The sequence below is a fragment of the Alosa pseudoharengus genome, unplaced genomic scaffold (genome assembly GCF_046254945.1).
Source record: "Alosa pseudoharengus isolate Yale_2024_CS ecotype anadromous, Long Island Sound unplaced genomic scaffold, YU_APseudo_1.1 YU_APseudo_1.1_scf_4, whole genome shotgun sequence".
Taxonomy (NCBI): domain Eukaryota; kingdom Metazoa; phylum Chordata; class Actinopteri; order Clupeiformes; family Clupeidae; genus Alosa; species Alosa pseudoharengus.
Window position 1 is genome coordinate 7,736,868 of NW_027468774.1, and position 22,932 is coordinate 7,759,799.

General features: G+C 40.4%; 2 protein-coding genes across 2 annotated transcripts in view; one reads left to right on the forward strand and one right to left on the reverse strand.

Moving 5' to 3' along the window:
• grnb (granulin b) overlaps window positions 1-22,932 on the reverse strand; it is a 269,480-nt gene that overhangs the window by 165,477 nt on the left and 81,071 nt on the right. The gene's annotated exons all lie outside the window — the stretch shown is intronic.
• Window positions 21,137-22,932, forward strand: part of LOC143103335 (integrin alpha-X-like) — a 34,024-nt gene continuing 32,228 nt past the window's right edge. Inside the window, exon 1 of the mRNA XM_076267169.1 lies at window positions 21,137-21,235. Within this exon, the coding sequence (XP_076123284.1) occupies window positions 21,199-21,235 (37 nt within the window). The 5' untranslated portion in view covers window positions 21,137-21,198. The remainder of the gene's footprint in view (window positions 21,236-22,932) is intronic.

Below are 22,932 nucleotides of genomic sequence, written 5' to 3' on the forward strand. Positions count from 1 at the left end.
AAATATTACTTCATACAATTATTTCTCTTTCTTTATTTTATTTACTTATTTCAGTTTTACACAAGTTATCAACTTCTAACAGGTTACTCTCTAGTTCTTCATTAATGTGGGTGCATTGCTCTATAGTGTATACATAAACCTTCTAACAGTGTTCTTACTATTTTCTTATTGATGTGAATATATTGCTCTACTAACGTGTATACATGAATCTTCTAACAGTGTTTTAACTATATTTCTTTATTGTTGTGAGTATATTGTTCTACAAAAGTGTATACATTTTGCCATGTGCATCACAACCTTTTGATTTTGTTTTATATGTGACAACATTTATTATAGCAAGGCACACTGTAAGATTTTATAGTGATGTTTCTTCTAAGTTTTAACCTAGTGTGAGCTTTCCACGTTTCCTTACAGGGGGAGAATTTCTTACAAACCTATGTCTCCCAATCACTTCCCACTGTGAGCTCCGATTTCGTCTTCCTCTGTACTCTGCTCTGCCTCCTTACCTTCTTCTCTGCCTCCTTACCTTCTTCTCTGTCCTTCTCTGGGTGTAAGGAGGACTTAGAGGGGCTGTAGGGGAAAAGGCCTTCCTCATTACTCAGAGGCTCAGGCATCTCTGTTGAGAGGCATGTGAATACTTTTATCAAAGCATTTATGTCCAACGTATGTATCCTGTGCAAATCCTTGATCAGTATCCCAATTGCTATCTGTAATGATCCACTTTTATTCCGATCTCCTTCAACCGACCCTCTCTCTGTCCCTCGGCGATCTCCTCAATCACAAGTGTAGGTCTGTGTGCTCCCGGCACCTATTGTAGGCCCATGCTCACACACACTCAGTATTTTCACATAACAAATAAACATTTTAAAACTTTGTTCTGAGGGGTGCTATCTGTCTGATTATCACTGGCTCGGATTTTGTGCCCAAGTGATATTCAGCTCATGTTATTATTCTAAAATGTTTCTATCTGTCTGCATATCGCTGGCTCATCTGTTTGTCCAGCGATATCAGCTCATGTCATTCTATTTCTAAAATGTTTCTATCTCTCTGACATCGTTGGCTCATCTGTTTGTCCAGCGATATCAGCTCATTTCAGTCTATTTCTAAAATGTTTCTATCTGTCTGCATATCACTGGCTAATACTTTGTCCAGTGATAGCAGCTCATTCCAGTCTATTCTAAAGTGTATCTATCTGTCTGATATTTTCTGGCTCATCTGTTTGTCCAGCGATATCAGCTCATTTTAGTCTATTTCTAAAATGTTTCTATCTGTCTGCATATCACTGGCTAATATTTTTGTCCAGTGATAGCAGCTCATTCCAGTCTATTCTAAAGTGTTTCTATCTGTCTGATATTTTCTGGCTCATCTGTTTGTCCAGCAATATCAGCTCATTTCAGTCTATTTCTAAAATGTTTCTATCTGTCTAAAATATCACTATTATATTGTACATTATATATTGTTCCTTTCCCCACTAGCCAACTTAACTACTGCCAGGTTAATTTACGGCCTAGTTGCCTCTTATCCTCCCTCTACTCTGCAGCGCAGAGGGAGTAGTATCACACACACAAAGCAGAAGGAAAAAACACACTCACACACCACCAAAAAAAAAAAAACACTTACAGTTCAGCTGTGCTGCTTGCTCCCTTCAACTTTAAAAGGGATTCAGAATAACCCTATTCTGACTTCTCTACCATATAGAGGAATACCAAAACATTATAAACACAAAAAACCTTACAGATCAGTCTGTTCCCTTTGACCTTCAAAGATTTCAGAATAACCCTATTCTGACTTCTCTATCGCATAGAGGAATACCATCTATCATAAATCACAAAAAATACCTTGCAGATCAGTCGCACTGTCTGTTCCCTTTGACCTTCAAAGGTTTCAGAATAACCCTATTCTGACTTCTCTATCGCATAGAGGAATACCATCATAAATCACAAAAAATACCTTACAGATCAGTCGCACTGTCTGTTCCCTTTGACCTTCAAAGGTTTCAGAATAACCCTATTCTGACTTCTCTATCGCATAGAGGAATACCAAAACATTAAACACAAAAACCTTACAGATCAGTCGCACTGTCTGTTCCCTTTGACCTTCAAAGGTTTCAGAATAACCCTATTCTGACTTCTCTATCGCATAGAGGAATACCATCATAAATCACAAAAAATACCTTACAGATCAGTCGCACTGTCTGTTTCCTTTGACCTTCAAAGGTTTCAGAATAACCCTATTCTGACTTCTCTATCGCATAGAGGAATACCATATATCATAAATCACAAAAAATACCTTACAGATCAGTCGCACTGTCTGTTCCCTTTGACCTTCAAAGGCTTCAGAATACTCTCATTATTCTGACTTCTCTATCGCATAAAGAAAAATACCATATCATCATAAAACGCATGCGCTTTTAAAGACCAACAGTGTAACTCAATCTCCCTCCTATGTCTCCACTATTCTTTTGAGGATTCAGTAAACAATTTAGTCCCAGGCTACCCACAAGTCACAACAGCCTGGCTCCCCCTAATGTAAGCAAAATTGCCTACCTTTTGGGCCCTTGGGGAAACGGCTGCCGTGACCTGCTTCACCCGGGGCAGAACTGCTTTCCTGATGAATCCTGTGTCAAATCTCGGTTGGAACCTCCAGATCTGTCGTGGAAAAACCGGTCCACTTCCGAATCCAATGAACAATTTATCACTTAACTACTTACTAATTAGCACTCTGGAACAAAGCGTCCGAAGGAGACAATGCAGACAGGAGATCTCTGAAGACTGTTGATCTTTATTCACCGTATTGCAATGATAGTCCAGCCTAAACGATGTCCAGACCAGGTGTCAAGCAATAGGGTGATGTGAGATGTCATCAGCTGGCGCCCCCGATGAGATCTGAAATCAAAATGGCTGCGGCCTATCTTTTATACTCCTTAACCTTGAAGTTGGGCCTTCTCGCCTCCCTCGAAAGACACCTGTTGGCCTATCAGCATCCACCAAGGTTACGACTATTGGTGGAACCCATTGTCTCGTCATGCATAAAGTCCAGTTGTAACAGGGCTTCTTATCTTGCCACCTGTTACTTGGCCTTGCTGTTACCACCATTACATCATCCAATTACATCATCCTCTCGCTCTCGGCCATCTAGTTCACTGTGAACTCCTTCACCTCGACCATCTAGCCAGGTGTCACTGTGAACTCCTTCACCCCACTCCTTGACTGCTGGTCTGGTCTGTTTAAGATGTGTACAGGCCTTGAAGTCTCATAATAATTGCAGTAATATCAAAGTTTATAAAAACCATACATGCATCCGTTAAGTCATAGAAATCCACCACACATTCTCACGATCATGTGCCAAGACCCTATGCCAAGTTTGGACTTTATACATCAAAGCGTTGCTGAGATACAAGCTCACTTCCTGTATTGCAGCGCCCCCCTATAGAGGCCAAATGATGCCAATTTCCTAGTGCGTACTCACAATCATATATCATATTATTAGTATTATTATTATTAGTAGTAGTAGTAGTAGTAGTATTAATAATAATAATAATAATAATAAAAGTAATAATAATAATAATAATATATTGTAGACAGGGTTCCCATAAGTGAAATGTAAAATTTCATTACTTTACGAAGTCCATGACCCGTAGCAACCCTAGAACAAGAATTACAATGACAAGACCAATAATGTCTTTTTAGATCCTAAAACCATGTATACAAACCAACCCATTCGTACAATTAGGAACATTCCATGCAGGGTGAAGTGATGAGTGTTTAAAATGTAGGCCTATGTTAAACATCCCCAAACTGTTGTTCCGAACGCCAATAATATAACAGAAGAACACGCATCAAAGCACATGAACCAAAGATTCTATAGTTAACTAAAGCCCTCCTTACACTGACAGACTTTGGAAAGATTTGCAAAGATTTGGAAAAGATTTTTGAAAGACTACAGTCTCAGACCCTCTCACATCTAAAGACAAGTAGTAGAGTTTTAAGTCACAGACTATGATTTTGCAATGACTAGGGACCTTGCAGGGTCACTATTTACAAGACTGCAACTAGATTCCTTTAAATTATTACCCATCGTGCAATAGATAAACAGGAACTGAAAATTATAGCCTAGGCCTACTAAACTCAAAGTCGTATTTTCGTGTTTCTGCAGCATTGTTTCATGCGTGACATCCTTAACCGATATAGAGTTGTTCTGTCACGTGGAAGAGCCGACTAAATATGTATAAGAAATGACAAATATTATAAGAATAACAAATAATTATAGGCTACAGCTGTCGCCTACTTTGCCCCTTCCTGTTTGCTGTTGGAGAGAGGTCACTATTGGTTTTTATAGTTCACGTCACTATTTGCATGAGCCACGACTAGAAAGACTTGCGATAATATCAAACATGTTTGATATTGTCGTAACGGCAAAACTAGAAAAGGACTGACTCCGACTGACTTAAAACCGCTAAGATTGGCACCTTACACTTAACGATCTAGTTCACGGGAGCGCGCCGCGATTCCAGTATAACTCCCATGATTTCTGTCCGACTTTGGAAATTTAGTCGCCGACTGTGAAAACAGACCAAAATCGTACAATGTAAGGCCGCCATAAGATGTATCATAAGACGATTCACCAATGGAACGAAATGGCACTAGTTCCGGACTCCTAAATAGGCGTGTCAAAACATAAACTTTTCTCTGAATAAGCAATAATAACATATACATATCATTTTGTATACTATTTTACAGTCATTGTTTGTGTGTGATGCCAATGAAACACTCTTTCGGACACTGAATGAATAATTTCATTTTGCCCCGTTAACCGGGCTAGCTAGTTAGCTAGCTAACGTTAGCACAGTAAACGGAAAGTGAATGGGAATGTTCGCTAGCTAGCTAGCAGCTAAGAACTTTGGTTAAACTTATATATTGTTGCAAACAAACCTGAAATAACATATGTTCAGCAACTTTGTGGTAGTCTACTAGTTCTAGCAAAAAATATGTTAGGTTAGTTTATCAACCATCTCTGAGTCTAGAGCCTCTGAGAACAGGTGGCTGTGCACAAGAGCTTTGAGGAGACAGTGACAGATCACGAACAAAGCTATTTTTTTTTTTTTATAAAGCTTTATTTGTTTCGTTGGAAAATACAATTTCAATGTCGGAATGTTAGGGAGACATGTGGCTTCTAGAAAATGGGTTCAAAACTTACATCGCTGAATGTAGGGCTAAGGGATTGGTCATATTCCGTGAAAATTTTCATTTCTCCCATAGGAATACATAGACACTGGACCTCCCGCTAGACTCCTAAATGGGCGTGATAGCTTCGAACCCCACGTCACAACGTGCCAGAATTTACCCTCTTATGAATCGTCTCGCTTTATCAACCATCTCTGCATGAACGCTGGCAGTCGGAAAAACAACGTAATAACAGGGGCGGTCTTCGTCATTCCGAAGTGCCATGAATGCACCATTACATGGCCTAATGCTGTGATGTCCTCCCTGTACTGCCTGTGAATCTGGAGAAAACCTTCATCTAGGCAGTACTGTGTGAAGTGAGGCAGAAGGCTCACACAGGTGGCTGGGTTTTGTCCACAGCATTTTCTCTCCCGATCGGTTGGCTTGTCTCTGCAGTGTGTACAAGTACACCAAGGCATCCCTGGCATAAGTGGGGGGACGACATGTCTGCACCGCTGCGTCAACGTTTTTTCTGTGATTTGGGAAAAGCCCGTAAAAGTCCTGGCAGGAAGCATGCATAAGGATGTAGATCCAGGAATGCACTAATATTTTGTTCGTAGTCCAGTTTGCAACCATTATTAGTTAACACTAAGTTGTAAACACTTCGGAAAAAAAATATTAAAAACTGGATATACCAAAAAACGTTGATGTAATAGCTTCCTGCAAGGACTTTTACGGGCTTTTCCCAAATCATGGAAGAAACGTCGACGCAGCGGTATAGTAGCAGATAATCAGGCAAGTCTTATTTAAATAAACTCCTGGTGCACTTACAAACTTTCTAATGCCTTGTTATTGGACTAAAGGTCATAGTTGTACTACTGCAGAAGTTTCGTACCATTCAGGGCATTATTAGTGGGGTAATTTACGAGATAAAAGTTGGTTCCATCACGACTGCAGAACGTCATTAGTTTCTGACAGCGCTACTCAACCAGGGTTCGACCAAGGGAAAAAAGGTTCTGGGAGGGTGTTTGGCTCGGGGTCATGGTGCAAAGGACCCTAGGGTGAAATTACTCCGAACCATCGCTTTAAGGTCATTTTTGCTAAAATTGTTGCATAGTGCTTCTTTAAGGAACACTTCAATACCCTATATTGGATCCTCTCCCAGACTGGCTCTACTGTTTTTGGTTGAGGCCATTAGGGTGCACTGTATTCAGTTTTTAGAATCCAATGTCTCTCCCTAGCCAATCTTTTTCTATCGGACCAATATGATCCTGCTTCGAGACCCATAATGGACAGATTGGTGCTTGATCTGAAATGCTCAGAGAGGTAAGTAGCTTTCCCCGTGTCATTGATCGAGTACAAGTGTTGTTTTAGCCTTTCGACTAGGCTATTTTTCCTCTGACCAATATATAGCCTATTGCATACAATATACCAAGTTGGCTGAGTATAACGGTTCGTAATAAATGTAGGTCTACTATATTTCTCTGTTTTTAGTCCTCTGCTCATGGAGGCATGTACTAAAACATCTTGGAGATTTTTGTTTCTCCGAAACCTGCAAGTCCTGCAACTTTTGAAAGTTTGTTTTTATCTTCGAATTGAGAGTTTGGGAAACGGGAGAGAAGGTCGACACAAAGGGGACAAGATGTTTCTCCTTTTGGGTACTGTCCTCCGTTTTTGGTCTGAACTCTTGCTCGAAGAGCAGCTAGGCTTCCATTTTAATGCCCCTGAGGAAAGTCCTGCTATAACCCCTCGATTTGAGGGCCCGGAACAGGGTTCTAGAAGCCAAGTCGACATCCTCAGGCGCCATGCAAATCCTGTTGTACCTTATTAATTGTGATTTAGCAATACCCCTATTAGGTGTCAGCACCAACATCATAAATTTGATGTCAAAAATGTGAATTTTCGAATGTGCGCGATCTTGGGAGTACTGAATACTTTTGCTGGTAGCTGTGCTCCATAGGGCAGCATTATATAGATGAAGATAATTGAAATAAACTTGCCCAACTATATATTTGTTGGTTATAAAAATTAATAGGTATACAATAGATACAGCTGCTGATTGTTTATGTTGCTATGCTGCTTGTTGCTGTTTTCATTTGGTGGACAGTATGCTACAATCCGCCTACTAAATAAGCTGTTTATAAGGTAACTGTAAACGTAAATCAGACTCGGCAGACTTTCATTTAAATCTGTCCCTTACTTGAGTAGGAAGTAATCAACATCACAGGTGGAGACGTGTGTTATAGCCAACTGTAAGCCAGAGGCATAGGTTAACATTAGAAAAGGTTGCAAGTTGCTATCTGTTGATGCGTAGTAAAGTTAAAGTGTGGCACACTGTGGCCATTGGTACGGGATGCTAATCGATGTTGATAAATTAGCTAAATTAACGGTAACAACAATTTGGATTTGAAACACGCATAGCCTACTTATTCTGTTCATTTAAGCCAGTTGTGGTTTATGTTAGGCCTACACTGTTAGACATTTCAGTGGTATTTTACAGTAACTAACTGGCAGCACTTTTGCCAGTAAGTTACTGTAATTCAGATTTACAGTACCACTACTGTATCTCAATTACAGTAACAGTACTGTAAACCTTCAGATAAACAGTACTGTACTGGACACTATTCTATTATTAATATTACTATTAATAATTCATATTGTGTGTATAATTATAATATTGTATTTATTTATCCTTTTAAATGTATCATATAGAAGTAACCTACTGCTGATCAAATTAACACAGCCAAACTTTGCAAAATATTGAAAAGTTTATTTCATCCAAAGTACACATTTCACTTCACCTTGGCCTTAAAAATTACTCCATTGGTTATAAACAGAGTGCTGCCAACAGTGTCAGTCTTGACACAAACGAAGAAAGTCACAATGGCTCTTCATCACCTGTCCTGGTTTCATACATTTACTTCCCTCCTTTCGAAGAATGTAGACAAGAGAAGATGAAAAAAAAGTATTGTATTAGATACATATTCAGTAACGTTAACAGTTATGATGAAGGTGAAGCTTTTTACATCACCTTTAGGACATGCTACAACCATAGGTGATGACAGATCGAAGCAAAGACGTGTAGGGTTTTAATGTGAACACAGATTACTGTTAATGTTACAGAGATCGATCCTGCCCTCCTGCAAGCTAGCCGCCCACTACTGCTAGCTACTGGCTCACTTAACATGCAACACCAACGTTAAACTATTCAGCGCTATCCAGTCAACAACACTTCATTTGATAAAGACTAAATATGAAACAAAATAAACACACAAAAACACATAGCCCACTGGTATTCTAATGCTACCAACCCCTGACATGGGCTAACCTAAAGCTAGCGTTAGCTATCTCACCATACCTCAGTAAATAACTACTATGATAAACGTCCAGCAGTTGAACTGCAAAGATGATAGCCAGAGCAGCTGCCAATTTAAACAAAACATCGCGAACCGACATTATACAGCTAGGTTTCAGGACAGGACAGGACAGACTACCAAAATCGGGGACGTCTAGCACTTAGTCAGTCACCCTAGAGTTTTTACATTGGCTAACGTTAGCTTCTAAGTTATGTCAATGTGCATTATGTCTGTTCACTCTGTTGGCAGAAAGTTGACGGTGTCATACTATATCGATAGCTGCTATTTTACCAAACATTGACGAAAAGAAGACCCATGAACAGGGTTGTGTCTGTTTTGTTACGGTGCATTTACCTTTTTGTCAAGTTCTCTCAGGTCCAGTGGCGAAACAGTAGCAGCTAGCCGTTGTAGAGGAACAAACTGACTTGTGTGGGGTCACAGGTGACGTACACTATCGTAATTTAAAAAAAACGGGTAACTTACCACAATTTTAAAAAACCTGGTAACTTACCCCACTCATAACGCAAAATCACCATATTTACAGTAACTTACTCTAATAATCATTTAAAGTATTTTACTGTGTGATATGAAGTAAAGTACTGTAGAAATTGCTGAAATGTCTAACAGTGTACAATTAGATTAACAAGTTTGGCACACTAGTCAATCGTTCTGCACGTCATGGATGTGATCGAGCACCACAGACACTAAGTTCTGTCATTTATTTGGCCATGTTGTGAAGTTGTGTGCTATTGTGGTGGAAAAAAGCCTCTACCAGAACCTCCAATTAAAACACTCTGAAACAATGTAATCCACGGAGAACAGTCTGAGATGCAGATCCAGTATACAGCTTCGAACACGCAGAGACTAAGTACAACCAGGCAGGAGATGTGAATGGATGGATGTCCTCTGCAGCAGAATCAAGGAACCAGGCCTCTGGTGAGAAGATGCGCAAATTCTGAAGTCCACTCCCTTGGATGCGAACTTTAATACCCGCTAAAGCTGGTGTTAGAACACCACCTTCTCAGTAATTTTGGCCAGGTGTCTGCCCCATATGCAAAAGGCCAACACCTCTTTAGCCAATCAGCATTTACCCAATTATTCATATTGGTGGATAAGTTTACTATATTGTCCATAAAAATAATGTGCACCATTTATTTGGTACCAGACGAGTCTATTAGATCAGTGTGTCATTTTGTAATGCATATTGGGGTGACATGTTGGCTTTTGGTGGGTCAATTTTAGGATTCCTCCTCCAATGGATCCTCTCTCTGATCCTGTATCTCTAGATCGGGTACTGAGTGGAACTACCTTATCTTTAGAAGCAGGTGGTTTGTTGGGCCTAGATACAGTATCCTCTTCAGCATCTGAGCCCCCAGACAGCCGGAGATTGAAATTGGGCCGGAAACTCAGGTCGCTTTCTGCACTACATGGTAGTGTGGTTTGGTGTATATCAACTACGCAAACCTGAAGTCTCCTTCCAGATTCCAGCTCCGGGTGGACCTGGGTAGGCCGCACTGGAACCGAGCACTTTATGATACCTCCCTGAAATGACTTTTTGCAGGTTGGGATCAGGGTTCTAATTCAACACCCGCCAACCCACCAAATGCGGGTTAAAATTAATTTTGGCGGGTGATAATAAAAACTTACTAGCCAGTTTGGCCGGTGATGCATGAGGCATTACATGCATGATACATAAGGCTCTGTTCTCGGTCATATGTCCCCGACAGTACTTCCTACATTTCCCATGACCACTGTGCCGTAATGCTACATGATGACGTTTCATACTCCCATTGGCTGTGCACAGTTTGCAGTAAAACCAGCGCGAGGAGACGAACGGAGCGTCTACCAGAAAACACAAGAAATTAGAAGAACGAACGGAGCCAGAGCAGGGAGCATAGACTGAAAGAGGAGGGAGTTAGCCAGGAAAGTACATAACACATGTACATAACACAAATACATAACGCTTTACGAAATATTAACGCATTGTGTTTACCTATTTCCTTTGTGGGGGGCTGATGTCATGTAACGGAGGCTGCAAAGCAGCAAGATCGTTTATTTTATTGTGGAGTTAGCTGAAGATGGAACGTGAGGAGCTTGTAGGCGAACATTTTCAGTTTTAAAAAGTTGCCTGATCAGTGATCACCACCACCAGACACATCACGCACTGTGCATAGGGCACTGAGAGACAGAGGAGGGACCAACATTTAACCAATAAATAGTAGCTGTACTGCAAACTGTTTTTCACTCTTGTTAGAGAAAGTATACAATGTCAACATGCACCAACAGCATGTTACATAAAGTAGATACTTTTCGGATCCTCTCTATAAAGATCCAACTTGAACGTAGGCCCTATGCTACTCCATTTAATTGAGAACGCATCATGCGGCAGTGGTTGGAGCAGACTTATGGGGGCGAGAAGAGGGGGAAGCAGAGGATGAGGATATCGACAGAGAAATAGATACATAGATAGTTAGATAGAGATCCCAAACATGAAATTAAAGGAATTATCCGGAGTAAAATGCACTTTAGATCAATTTACGGATGATTGGGAGTACATACGTTGAGTTGACATCAAAATCATGTCATTCGGATGTGTTTTGAGAAAGTTCGATTTTACCGTTTTTAGTCAAAACTCGTTAGCGTGGAAGTGAGAAGGGCATATTAATTCGCCGCTACAAAACGCTATTTTTATACCTCTTCTACAGTTCCAAACAACGTTACACTTACGTGGTAGTGAGTAGAGGGTCCCTAAAACCAAACCGAAGTATCCCGAGGTCTTTATGTGGTCGGATAGAGAGTCCAGAATGAATTTCATCAAGCCAGTACCTTTCCGGAAATGTTGCCATCTTTGCTGCCATCTTTAGGGGAAAGTCCGTAGGAGTCCATTGCCAAGTGTGCTCTGGAAATTCACAATTTCGTTGCCGTTTAAAAAAAAAAAAAAAAACATAACGCCACAACAGGCCAACAGTGCCACAACTGCGGGAAGCAGAACCACTTCAAAAGCCAATGCAGGTCTGCCAAGTCAAGCAGACCAAACAGACAGGTAAACCAGCTATATGCGGAAACAGACTCTGGCAGTGAAAGTGAAGACATCTTCTACATTGAAGGCTTATCTTTGCATGATGATGAAAGGAAAATTCACATGGAAGGACATTGTTTTGTGACTGTTAATGGCAAACAACTGAATCTTAAAGTGGACACAGGGGCGAAATGTAACGTTATGTCCCTACACACTTACAAACTTTTCCGGCACACTGAAGCAGGTCAATCTTGTAGCACTACGATTAAGCCGATTGGCACAGTGACATTGTCTTGCAGGCTAAATGAACAGCTGTACAACCTGCAGTTTCAAGTGGTAAAAGAAAACGTTCACTCCATTCTTGGCCTGCAGGACAGCCTAATGATGAAGCTGGTCACCTTCAGCAGTAAGGTATTCCACCTAGACTGTAAAGGATCACACCCTGGGGCAGCCGTGGCCTACTGGTTAGCGCTTCGAACCCTGACCAGTAGGCACGGCTGAAGTGCCCTTGAGCAAGGCACCTAACCCTTCACTGCTCCCCGAGCGCTGCTGTTGCAGGCAGCTCACTGCACCGGGATTAGTGTGTGCTTCACCTCACTGTGTGTTCACTGTGTGCTGAGCAGTGTTGGGAGTAATGCGTTACAAAGTAACGCGTTACTGTAATTCCACTACTTTTAGTGGTAACGAGCATGTAACGAAGTATTTTTGTAAATCCAGTAACGCAATTACAATTACTGAAATTTCAAAGACTTCGTTACTTGCGTTACTCTGTTGATCTTGAATGAACGACTGCAGACAAGATGCATATTTGCTGCTTGTCTCCCGACCTTAGCTGTGTTTCCAGCGATTGTGTTTCATGTTTAGATTGCAGATGCATTCTTTACAGTTAATAGCCTCCTCACATTCCTCCTTATTTCGGATTTATGCTAAAACACACAAGAGTGCATTAGGCTACAATTTAAATGGGCATAAAAGCCTTTCCCTTTCGTTTCCATCTGGTAAGCTCCACTACAGTAAAAGTGCATTTGTTGTTTATCTCCGCTCTTTTCCGCCTATTGCGCAAAAGCCTCGTTATATCAATTTCTCATTCTTACAACATAGCCACGCCACAACACCAATAGGCTACAGTAGCCTATATATAGCCTTGACACAAGCAAGCACACGTTTAACTCAAGAGGAAAATGCAGATTTCACTTACCAGATAAAGAAACCTCCAAATAGCCTACCGTACGTACTAAGCGACTTGAGTTATTTGCACAGTATGTTTACATCGGAATTGACGTCCATGGTGTTATGGATTCATTTGTCTGCGACGGAACATGCAACTTCTCTCTGGAACACCTTATCAGCTGAAGAGTAACCTTCTGCATAGTGCACGACAATCCCAAACTCTCAGATGCATTAGAACTTATTTCGGTAGGTCAGCACTTGTGCAGCGCAGGCTTTTCCCAAACTGCTGGTGCTTAAAATGCTATATAATACAACTGTGTTCAAAGCAGGATGAGGATAACCTAAGGTTGTATGTGTGTGTGAGCAGACAATAACTGCTTTGAAAATAGGCCATTTAACATTGTTTCACATTACATCCCATTGAACTCATTCCATGTAGCCTACAGAAGGATTGCAATAATGATGATAATAATAACTTAATAATAATAATAACTCAAAAGTTACTTTCTCTAGTAACTAATTACTTTTGATATACAGTAATTGGTAACGTAATTGAATTACTTTTGAAAGAAGTAACTAGTAACTAACTAATTACTAATTTTCAGTAACTTGCCCAACACTGGTGCTGAGTGTGTTTCACTAATTCACGGATTGGGATAAATGCTGAGACCAAATTTCCTTCACGGGCTCAAATGAGTATATATACTTACTTATACTGAAGTGTTCGTGGAGCATCTGTTGCAAAAATTAGTTTCTATGTAGTCAATGGAACTGCCTACACCAGACATGATAGCAATGCGTATGTTGGAAAGAATTAGACCAGTCTTCTAAAACTATTTTATGTGAACGGGGTGCCTCACTTGTGGACCCGGTGTAGCCTGGATCTTAGAGCTAATTGAAAAACTCAAGGAATGATGTTAGCACTTTAGGACTTGTCAAAGCACATTAGCACTGGTCCCCGTGCTATTACTTACCCCATGCTATCACCTACCCCATGCTATCACTTAGCCCATGCTATCACTTAGCCCATGCTATCTTGCACAGCCAGATGTAGGCTACTGTATGCCTATACAGTCAACCACAGTGGAAAAGTTCAGTAAATGTGGGAGGGAATGGTTTGGTGGCAAGTGTAGAGGAGAAAGCTTAGATATGCACTGAGATATACTGCACCACTATGGACCAGCTGGCTACCATTACATATGCTGAGATATAGCAAAGAGAAAACAATAAACTTCATGGAAAAAAGAAACCAGGGGTAGCCCAATAATATTCACTGAAAACTCAGTTTGTTGTCACCATTTCGGTCCACCCCGTCTTTACCTCTCCTTGCTGTCTCCTGATTATCTCCTTGCTGTCTCCTGATTGTCTCCTTGCTTGCTGTCTCCTGATTGTTTCCTTGCTGTCTCCTTGTTGTCTCCTGATTGTCTCCTTGTTGTCTCCTTGTTGTCCCCTGATTGTCTCCTTGTTGTCTCCTAATTGTTATCTCCGTATTATCTCCTTGTCACTCTCAGACTGGACTGCGTTTTGCTCTTTTTCACCTGGTCAGTTCGGCCACACTGGAGTACGACAGCAAGTACATCTTCTACTCCTCGGACTCCTCACACCTCCCATCTGTTGTCAAGGTAACAGGCAAACACAACTGAACAAGTGTTAGTTTAGAGTTTAAGATGGTGTATATGTGTGTATGTGTATGTTTACATATGTACAATTAGCAAATTAAATGAATATGTATTTAAAGAAAATGAGAATTGTGTTGATCTATGTTATTGATTTACATTATGTTGTGCATGTGCCTTGCAGATTGAGACTCTTGTGGAGGTCTATGAGGAGCCAGACCTAACTAAGGAGATCATTGGTGGAGTGGTGGGTGGCTTCATCCTACTGGCTCTCATGACTGCTGGCCTCACCAAGGTAACCAAAGTATCTGATACTATATCAGTGTTCATTCTGTGTTTCCTTCATGCCATGTGTGTCTATCTGTTCCTTTCTCTTGGATGTTTGATGGCTATAGACCTTTTGCTCAAAACCGGAAATACATCTATTAGTAAACCCAGTTCTGTTGTATGCTTTGTTGATGGAGAAAAGGCAGAAGGGAGAATGGGGGGGGACCCACAGCTGCCACGACCGCAAAAGGGGCCCACTGTCAGGGCCGGTAAGGCCAGGTAAGTGACTGTAGAACCAAAAGCAGACTCAGGAAGCAGAGAGTAGTTTATGTAGGTTTTAATGACGAAAACACAGGAATAGGCAGCCAGGCAGAGCGACTTGAAAACTCAAAAAATCCAAATACGGTAGAGCAGACATGTCAAAGTCAAGGCCCGTGGGCCGGATCCGAATGAATTATCTACGGCCCCCGGGATGATATTTGATTAGTATTAGAACCGGCCCGCAGGCCACAGCCGCCGGCTGCTGTTTTGCACGCACCAATACTCCATTCCCCACAATGCAACGGTAGCCCACGAACTCACTGCGGCGCCGCAAGTGGGCCTCGGCTTCATTATTCATCAGTATTCAGTCAGGGCAGATGTCAACTTTCAGCTACCCCCCTCCCCAATGTTGTGCCTGAGCGCGTTCATTGAACAAAAGTTCATGAACTCATTCATATTTTGAGTAGGGCTGTCAAAATAACTGATTAATTTCGATTAATTAATTTGAGAAAAAATAACTGATTAAAAAAATGAGTGCAGATTAATCGATTCCGTATGATCTTTGACCCCGAGCCGTTCTAGTCAGTAAAAATTAGACTGTAAAATGAAGGAGAGAGAAGAAAACGTGCTGCCTGGATCATTGATTGGAACATTTACTTTTAAAAAATGGCCTGATGGTGTTGATAAAAATAAAGTGTTGAAAATAAAGTCCTCTGCAATGTCTGCAGCAAGGAATTTGCATATCACCGGAGTTCATCAACTTTATAGTCACACATCAATGCAAAGAAATAAGTGTTGACATTGAGGGGAGTGTTCATTTATTTTCATTGTGTCCCCTAGGTTATATCTGTGCCCTGAAATGCCTTGTATGTGAAAAAAAAACTTCTTCCCGAAGCACTGTTGAATTTATTTCCTCAGCATATTAGGTCATATCATAGATTATTATGGCCATTATTTGAACAGTGAAAATAATAATAAAAGAGTTTTTGAACTTTAATGTCACTAATGCTGATTATTCAATGATTCATTTAAATATTTAAAATACTTTCACAGCAAAAATTATATATGTGATTAATTTAGATTAATTAATCACAGAGTATGTAATTAATTAGATTATTTTTTTTAATCGATTGACAGCCCTAATTTTGAGCGAACGTGAACTGAACTGTATTTCTACTGCCTGATGAACGTTACTGTGAACTCGTTCATTCTTGGTGTCTGTGAACGGCACGCTCTTTCAGTTTAACTTCGTTGAATAGGGTGCCAGATTTCTACAGAGCCTTCCACGGCTAAAACACACCGTAAAAAGGCCTTAATATGGCAGCATGATGGTCACCATTTGTCAAACTATGAGCCGCGGTCCGCAATGTGGACAATGGTCTGCAGAGTGAAATTATTCCCGGGCCATCGTCTGATAATTTGCTGCGCAATTGATCAAGGAGCCGCGGACAGAAAAAGAAAACAAACATTTCTGCAATTAGTAGTAAATACTTGTTTGGTGTCATCAAACATAGAGGCATAGAATTAAGTCGTGGTATGAGCGTTTATTCAATGCATGCGTGTGCACGTTGGTAGCAAAGCTAAGCTTCAACCTATTGGAAGGCTATTTAATTATGAAAGGACATGTAATAGAACGACGTGGATTTATGCAACTTCCATAAAAAACAGCACAGACTATATGACACACTGTTTGGCTGCACTAACAATATCCTAGTGGCACTTAGTCTAATCCAAAAAATGGAAATAGGTCTTTGAATTGACACTAGTTAACATAGCCGTGGGAAGTAGGGGTGCCTGCAGGAAAGCACGCGTATTTATATGTCATACCACTCACGATCAGAAAAAAAGAAGCTCTCCGTCCCCCTGTCTATTATTCTATTATGCACTAAAAAATGTTAGGCCTACATTAGACCTGGGAGATCTAAACAAAAACTAAACAAATTAACAAAACAAATGGAGATATCCTATGACGCTAGCTTTATGGTACGACAATATGCCATATTAGCTAGGCTAGCTGAATATTACCGTGAGTTTCCCAAGGAGCTGAACACGGGCCACCTCAATCTTCAGTTTAAAATGATGCATAGTGTTATCGGGGAGTCTCGGTGCACCACGGTGAAAGGTGGCATGGATATTAAGTAAGCTCCATCCACAAACAAGAGCTCTCTTCAGCGAGGTAGATGAACTTATTTATCTGTCTTTGCGTGTCTGTTTCAGTGGCCTCCTCAGAGCTTCTCTTCTTTTTGATAGTGTAGGTTAAAGGCTACACTGTGCGTTTATGATGTCAGCATTTGTTGTAGGCTATATTTGTGATATGTGGATCAATTTAATGTAGGCTAGCCTATATTACGTTGTGTAGGCCTATGTTATGCATATGTTCAGGGCCCACTTCCCCGATAACGACGGAGACACGCTCTTAAGAGGGTTTTCTACGATTCATCTTACGATCGTTCGTTTGGTTTTTCCGACTGTTTCCCGAACATGCTCGTAGCGTGAACGCGCGTGCACTGCTCTTAAGATGCTCTTAAGGGGAGCTGTCCACGTTAATAGTTCTGAAATATCCTCTGATTTGACGGTGTGGTCAGGTGACTGCACGTCACAGCTATAGGCCTACCATTTAAACTTCGGATCTACACATTCATTCACATCAATACGAAAATAGAAACACGTTGACATCTGCATGTAAGCATGCCAAGTAGGTTATATACCACACAGAGACATAAATAATTGTAATTATTTTAAGATTAGATTGTTGCACCATGCAATAATTTTTCGCGGTGTCACTTAAGAACACGTTTGAAGATAAGAAAGAAGTCGAGTAAGAAAGAGAGGAAATCTGATTCATCACAGGTAAACACAATAAAGAATGGGAACGTAAGTTGGATTATGTATTCTAAGTTGTAATTCCTCTGTATGTCCTGTTGGTGACCTCAGTGAGAAGTACTGTTAAGACGCTCTTAGCCGGTAACGAGTACTCTGGAGCACTCGTAGATCTACGAGTGTTTTCACGACGCTCTTAAGCTACGATGGTTTCGGGAAACAGTCGGCAAATCTTAAGACGTTCGTAAGAGGGATTTTACGACGCTCTTAGGCTTAAGATGCTTTCGGGGAAGTGGGCCCAGGGCCGTGGGAAGTGAGTTTTGGTTGGGGGTGCTGTAGTCCGGGGCGGGGGGGGGGGGGGGGGGGGTGTTAAAAACAGTTATTGTATTTTATTTAAACGCCTTTCTCTGTTAATGGACAACAGCATACTGGCATTGCATGACACACAGCACAGGCATACATCACTGTCAAGAACATTATGGCTACACTACAGAAAAAATGCGACAAAATGTCGCAAACCACAGATTGATACTAACGCAAACAAAGTAACCGTCTGCTATCTGACGCTACACTAGTAAGGTAACAAAGTTGCTGTAGCCTTGCACCGAAATCGACGGTGAACACGAGAAATATAAAACTGTTGAACACCAACATTAATAAAACGTAATAATTATTGACGCTTCTGACATGGGTGTCAAAACAGGCTAAATACCCTATCGCACAGCATATTAGACAGAACACATTGACTCAAAACATACTTCCCCACTGGCACCAATCACCCCACTCTCCCCTATGCATTTTTGTACCATTTCCCACTGGGCTGAGCTCTTTTCTTGCTGTAGCAAACAATTTCCACCAACGTTGTTGTATTGTAATAAAAGCTATCTTATCTTATCTTGTCTTATTTTACATATTTGTACTGGAGATTAAATGGAAAATAGTTTTCTTTCATCTTTATGCTAAATCATTAGCAAGTCATTTATTGAGTTATTTATTATGCACATCTTATTATGCTGAACAAATATGCATGCTCATGTTTGCCTTTTCTCATGTTCATGTTGCTATTATTACTGTCATGATTAATGATTAATAATAGCTTTTTTAAAGCTTGCTAACCTTTCAAGCTAAAGTCCTGGGTTCAAATCCCATCGGAGTCATCAATTTTCCAAATCACTTTGGACAAATGCATGCTGAGCCTGGGCCCACTTCCCCGATAACGACGGAGACACATTCTTAAGAGGGTTTTCTACGATTCATCTTACGATCGTTCGTTTGGTTTTTCCGACTGTTTCCCGAACATGCTCGTAGCGTGAACGCGCGTGCACTGCTCTTAAGATGCTCTAAAGGGGAGCTGTCCACGTTAATAGTTCTGAAATATCCTCTGATTTGACGGTGATGTCAGGTGACTGCACGTCACAGATAGGCCTACCATTTAAACTTCGGATCTACACATTCATTCACATCAATACGAAAATAGAAACACTTTGACATCTGCATGTAAGCATCCCAAGTAGGTTATATACCACACAGAGACATAAATAATTGTTATTATTTTAAGATTAGATTGTTGCACCATGCAATAATTTTTCGCGGTGTCACTTAAGAACACGTTTGAAGATAAGAAAGAAGTCGAGTAAGAAAGAGAGGAAATGTGTAGGCTTAGATTTTTAAGCAGTAGGCTACAGACTAAACCACATGTTGCTTTCTCTGCTTTTTACCTCATAGGCCTAATAAAATATTCACTTAGCAAAGATAATGTCAAACTATTCTGGCAACGTCTCGTTTCATAACTTGATGCATTTTTGTCCGCTTTTCATCACATTATTATGACCATTAAATGTAGGCTATTTTGCACGCTAAAATCTGATTCATCACAGGTAAACACAATAAAGAATGGGAACGTAAATTGGATTATGTATTCTAAGTTGTAATTCCTCTGTATGTCCTGTTGGTGACCTCAGTGAGAAGTACTGTTAAGACGTTCTTAGCCGGTAACGAGTACTCTGGAGCACTCGTAGAATAAGCACGCTCTCTCTTTTTCCTTTTATTTTTATCCCAACGTTTCAGCCTATCAGCCTTTGTCAAGGTTCCTAAAGTGGATACTAGCAAGCCCAGTTTTAAAGCACCTACAATCCATTATGATGCAAATACTTACAACATACAAAGGGAGCCTATCATTTACAAAATTTACAAAACAACCAGCATAATATCAAACACTTCAAATTGCATTCAGTAAAATTGCTTGTATATTGACTATGAACTAATCACAAGTTACATAATCAATACACTTCATTAAGTCTTTTCAGTACATTATACAAATTGTGTCTTTATCTTATTCACCATAGTCAATAACTACATCATGTTTTCCTCAGTACAAATAAATCACAAATATTGTCATTTCCAATCAAATCCAACAATTTATGTCCACATTTAAACATGTCAGTATAAAGTTTCTTTTAAATAAAAGGTCTCAAGTCAAATTCTTCGCTCAGACCATAGGGTCTTAGAGTCCAGGGGCGCCTGCAGGAATTAATGCTATGGTACGCACACCCGACCCATTTTCTCTCGTTGTAGAGCCTGATGGTACGCACAGTGCGTACGGACGTACACCTGCAGGCGCGCCTGTTAGAGTCCGTAGGTGTGAGATCCAAAAGTTCAACACCACCAAAAGTTTTACACCACCAGCAAATCAAAATGCATCAATTGATACTTACTGCATGCTTGTAACCCATGATATTGGACAACTATTAAAGGATAAAAGAAAAAGAAAAAGAGATAGAGTGTGCAGTGACCAAGTTTTTCTTAGTTTATTTTCCTTTGTCATCACCTTGGAGGATGTGGATTCTTTTCGTTATTTATATGCAAGTGACTTATAAACTACTAGTAATTTACAAATGTTATCTAATGATAGTAAATACCTAACAAACCATTTTGTCAGGGTATGGCAGGATAGGACCCAAGCGCAAGACTCGAAACTTCAGAAAACGCACTTTATTGTCACAAACTACTTATAGACATGACTCCGACAGAACAAAACAGAGAGACAAACCGACAAAGGACAGAGGAAGGGGTGGTGGGGGGGGGTAAAGACCAATTAACAAAAACGGAAACAAAGAGTACTGGACCAGACTAACAAGACAATAACGGGGAACAGGTGTGAGCAGAAACGGAGGGAAACTAACGAGACTGGAAGTGCAGACCATATATGGAGATAGGCGGGGACAAAGACAGATGACAGAGCACAAGTGGAAACAGCAAAAGCAGACAGACACAGGGTAATGCACAAAATGGCCACCAGGGTGGCACAAAGTCAATCAGTCACTGCAGAATCCTGACACATTTATTAATACCATGTAAATAGTTATAATAAAGCATATTACCCCCACCCCCTGCTCTCCTCCCTCTTCACCCTCCAATATATAAACATACCCATCATGTATCACATCACATCACATCACTCACATCACTCACTGAACACCTCTGAATGCTTTTCATCTGAATGCTGAACTTTATACTTGGTACAAAATATGGCTGCTGTCTTTACAGCACTGTTCATTCTTGCAGGTAAGTGCCACTACAATTGTTACATTACAGTACAGTAATGATGCATACACTTCTGATGACATGCTATGATGTGACGCTATGATAACATGTTATTTAATTGAATGATGATGCAAATGACAAATATCTCCATAGTAGTATACTGTAGCATCAAGTGATCAAATGGAAATTAAGCAATGATACAAAAATCCCGGCTCGGGGTGAAGAGAAGTCTCAGTGATTTTTGGCGGGGTATACTACCCTATAGGGGAATATGAGACAGCATTGGTGATAGGTTTTTGTGTTTTATCACTGTGTTTATATCTTTTCCATGCGTATGTAGGGATATATTACATGTATCAATGTACCAAAATGGGGGCGTCTAGGGGTTTGGATAAAGCACTATATTGCTGCAATATACTGTACAGTATGTGCAATATATAGATGTTGAACTGTTTTACTGTATCTCACCTGGTGGATAAGGTTAGGTTTAGGTTTATTATAAAGCCCTTTAAAAACAACAATAGTTGACCAAAGTAAACTAAGAAAAAAAAGGGGAAAAAAACACATAACACAGTTTATAATCACTGGCGTAGAATTTATGGGGCAGAATGGGGCATTGATAGGGTAGTGGTTAAGGAGCTGGGCTAGCATACAGTAGTGGGCTCAATTCCCGGCTTCCTACGTTGTGCCCTTGAGCAAGGCACTTACCCCCGAGTTGCTCTGGGGAGAATGGCTCTTGTAATATAATTGACATAATAAGTCACTTTGGATTAAAGTCTGCTAAATGAATGACTATGCAATGTAAATACTGACTTAACCCTCCTGTTATCCTTGGGGTCAATTTGACCTCAAGCAACGTTTAACATCATAAAATATATGGTTCACTTTTTTTTTTTTGCTTCATGTTTTGGATGTTTTGGACACATTATGGATATTATTATTGTAATAGTATGAGAACATATTGTTATTATCATTATTACATATACAAGTACATATTACATAAGTCATTTTGGCAGGACTGTATAAGTCAAAAGGTGAAGCCTTTGGGCTGCTGACACTGGATGGGTAATATTGCCAGCCAGGGTTCCACGGTTCATAAAGGGGTGTGGGGGAGTGGGATTGTTTTGTAGGGCTTTTGATGATAGTTATTACACTCTTGTTAAGTACCTGTCACAAAAAACTGGGTAACAATATGAATTATAATCATTTTCTGAGGGTTTATTTAGCTGGGGTCAAATTGACCCCAAGGATAAAGCACTTCGGTAAGATCTGAGGGTATAACACAAGGGATATATTAGGTATACATTACACAATGTCACTGCAACAGAAATATAAATAAATACTGTAAGATCATTTAGGGAAGGCGCGTACCAACACAGTGACAAGGACCTAGAGGGAAGAAAACCAGCAAAAAATGAAGAACCTGACATAACAAAACAATGAGGGGAATCAGTGGACTATGAAGCGAAGAATAAGGAGGAAGTGTTAAACAATCATGAACATAACAAATGGGGCCAACTAACAGGAACAATAGAATATGCCACTGAAAGGTCTTGCTTGAACAAAGCTTTTCCCCCTTTTCCCCTCCATTTTTAACTGACAGTTGTATGATACTCAGTGACTTTGTGAGTCAAAAAGTAGGCCCTATGCATGGTGGGTGAATATCAGGGCTTAGGCTAGGCTACTCACAGGGTCTGACTCGGACCACTATTCCTCTC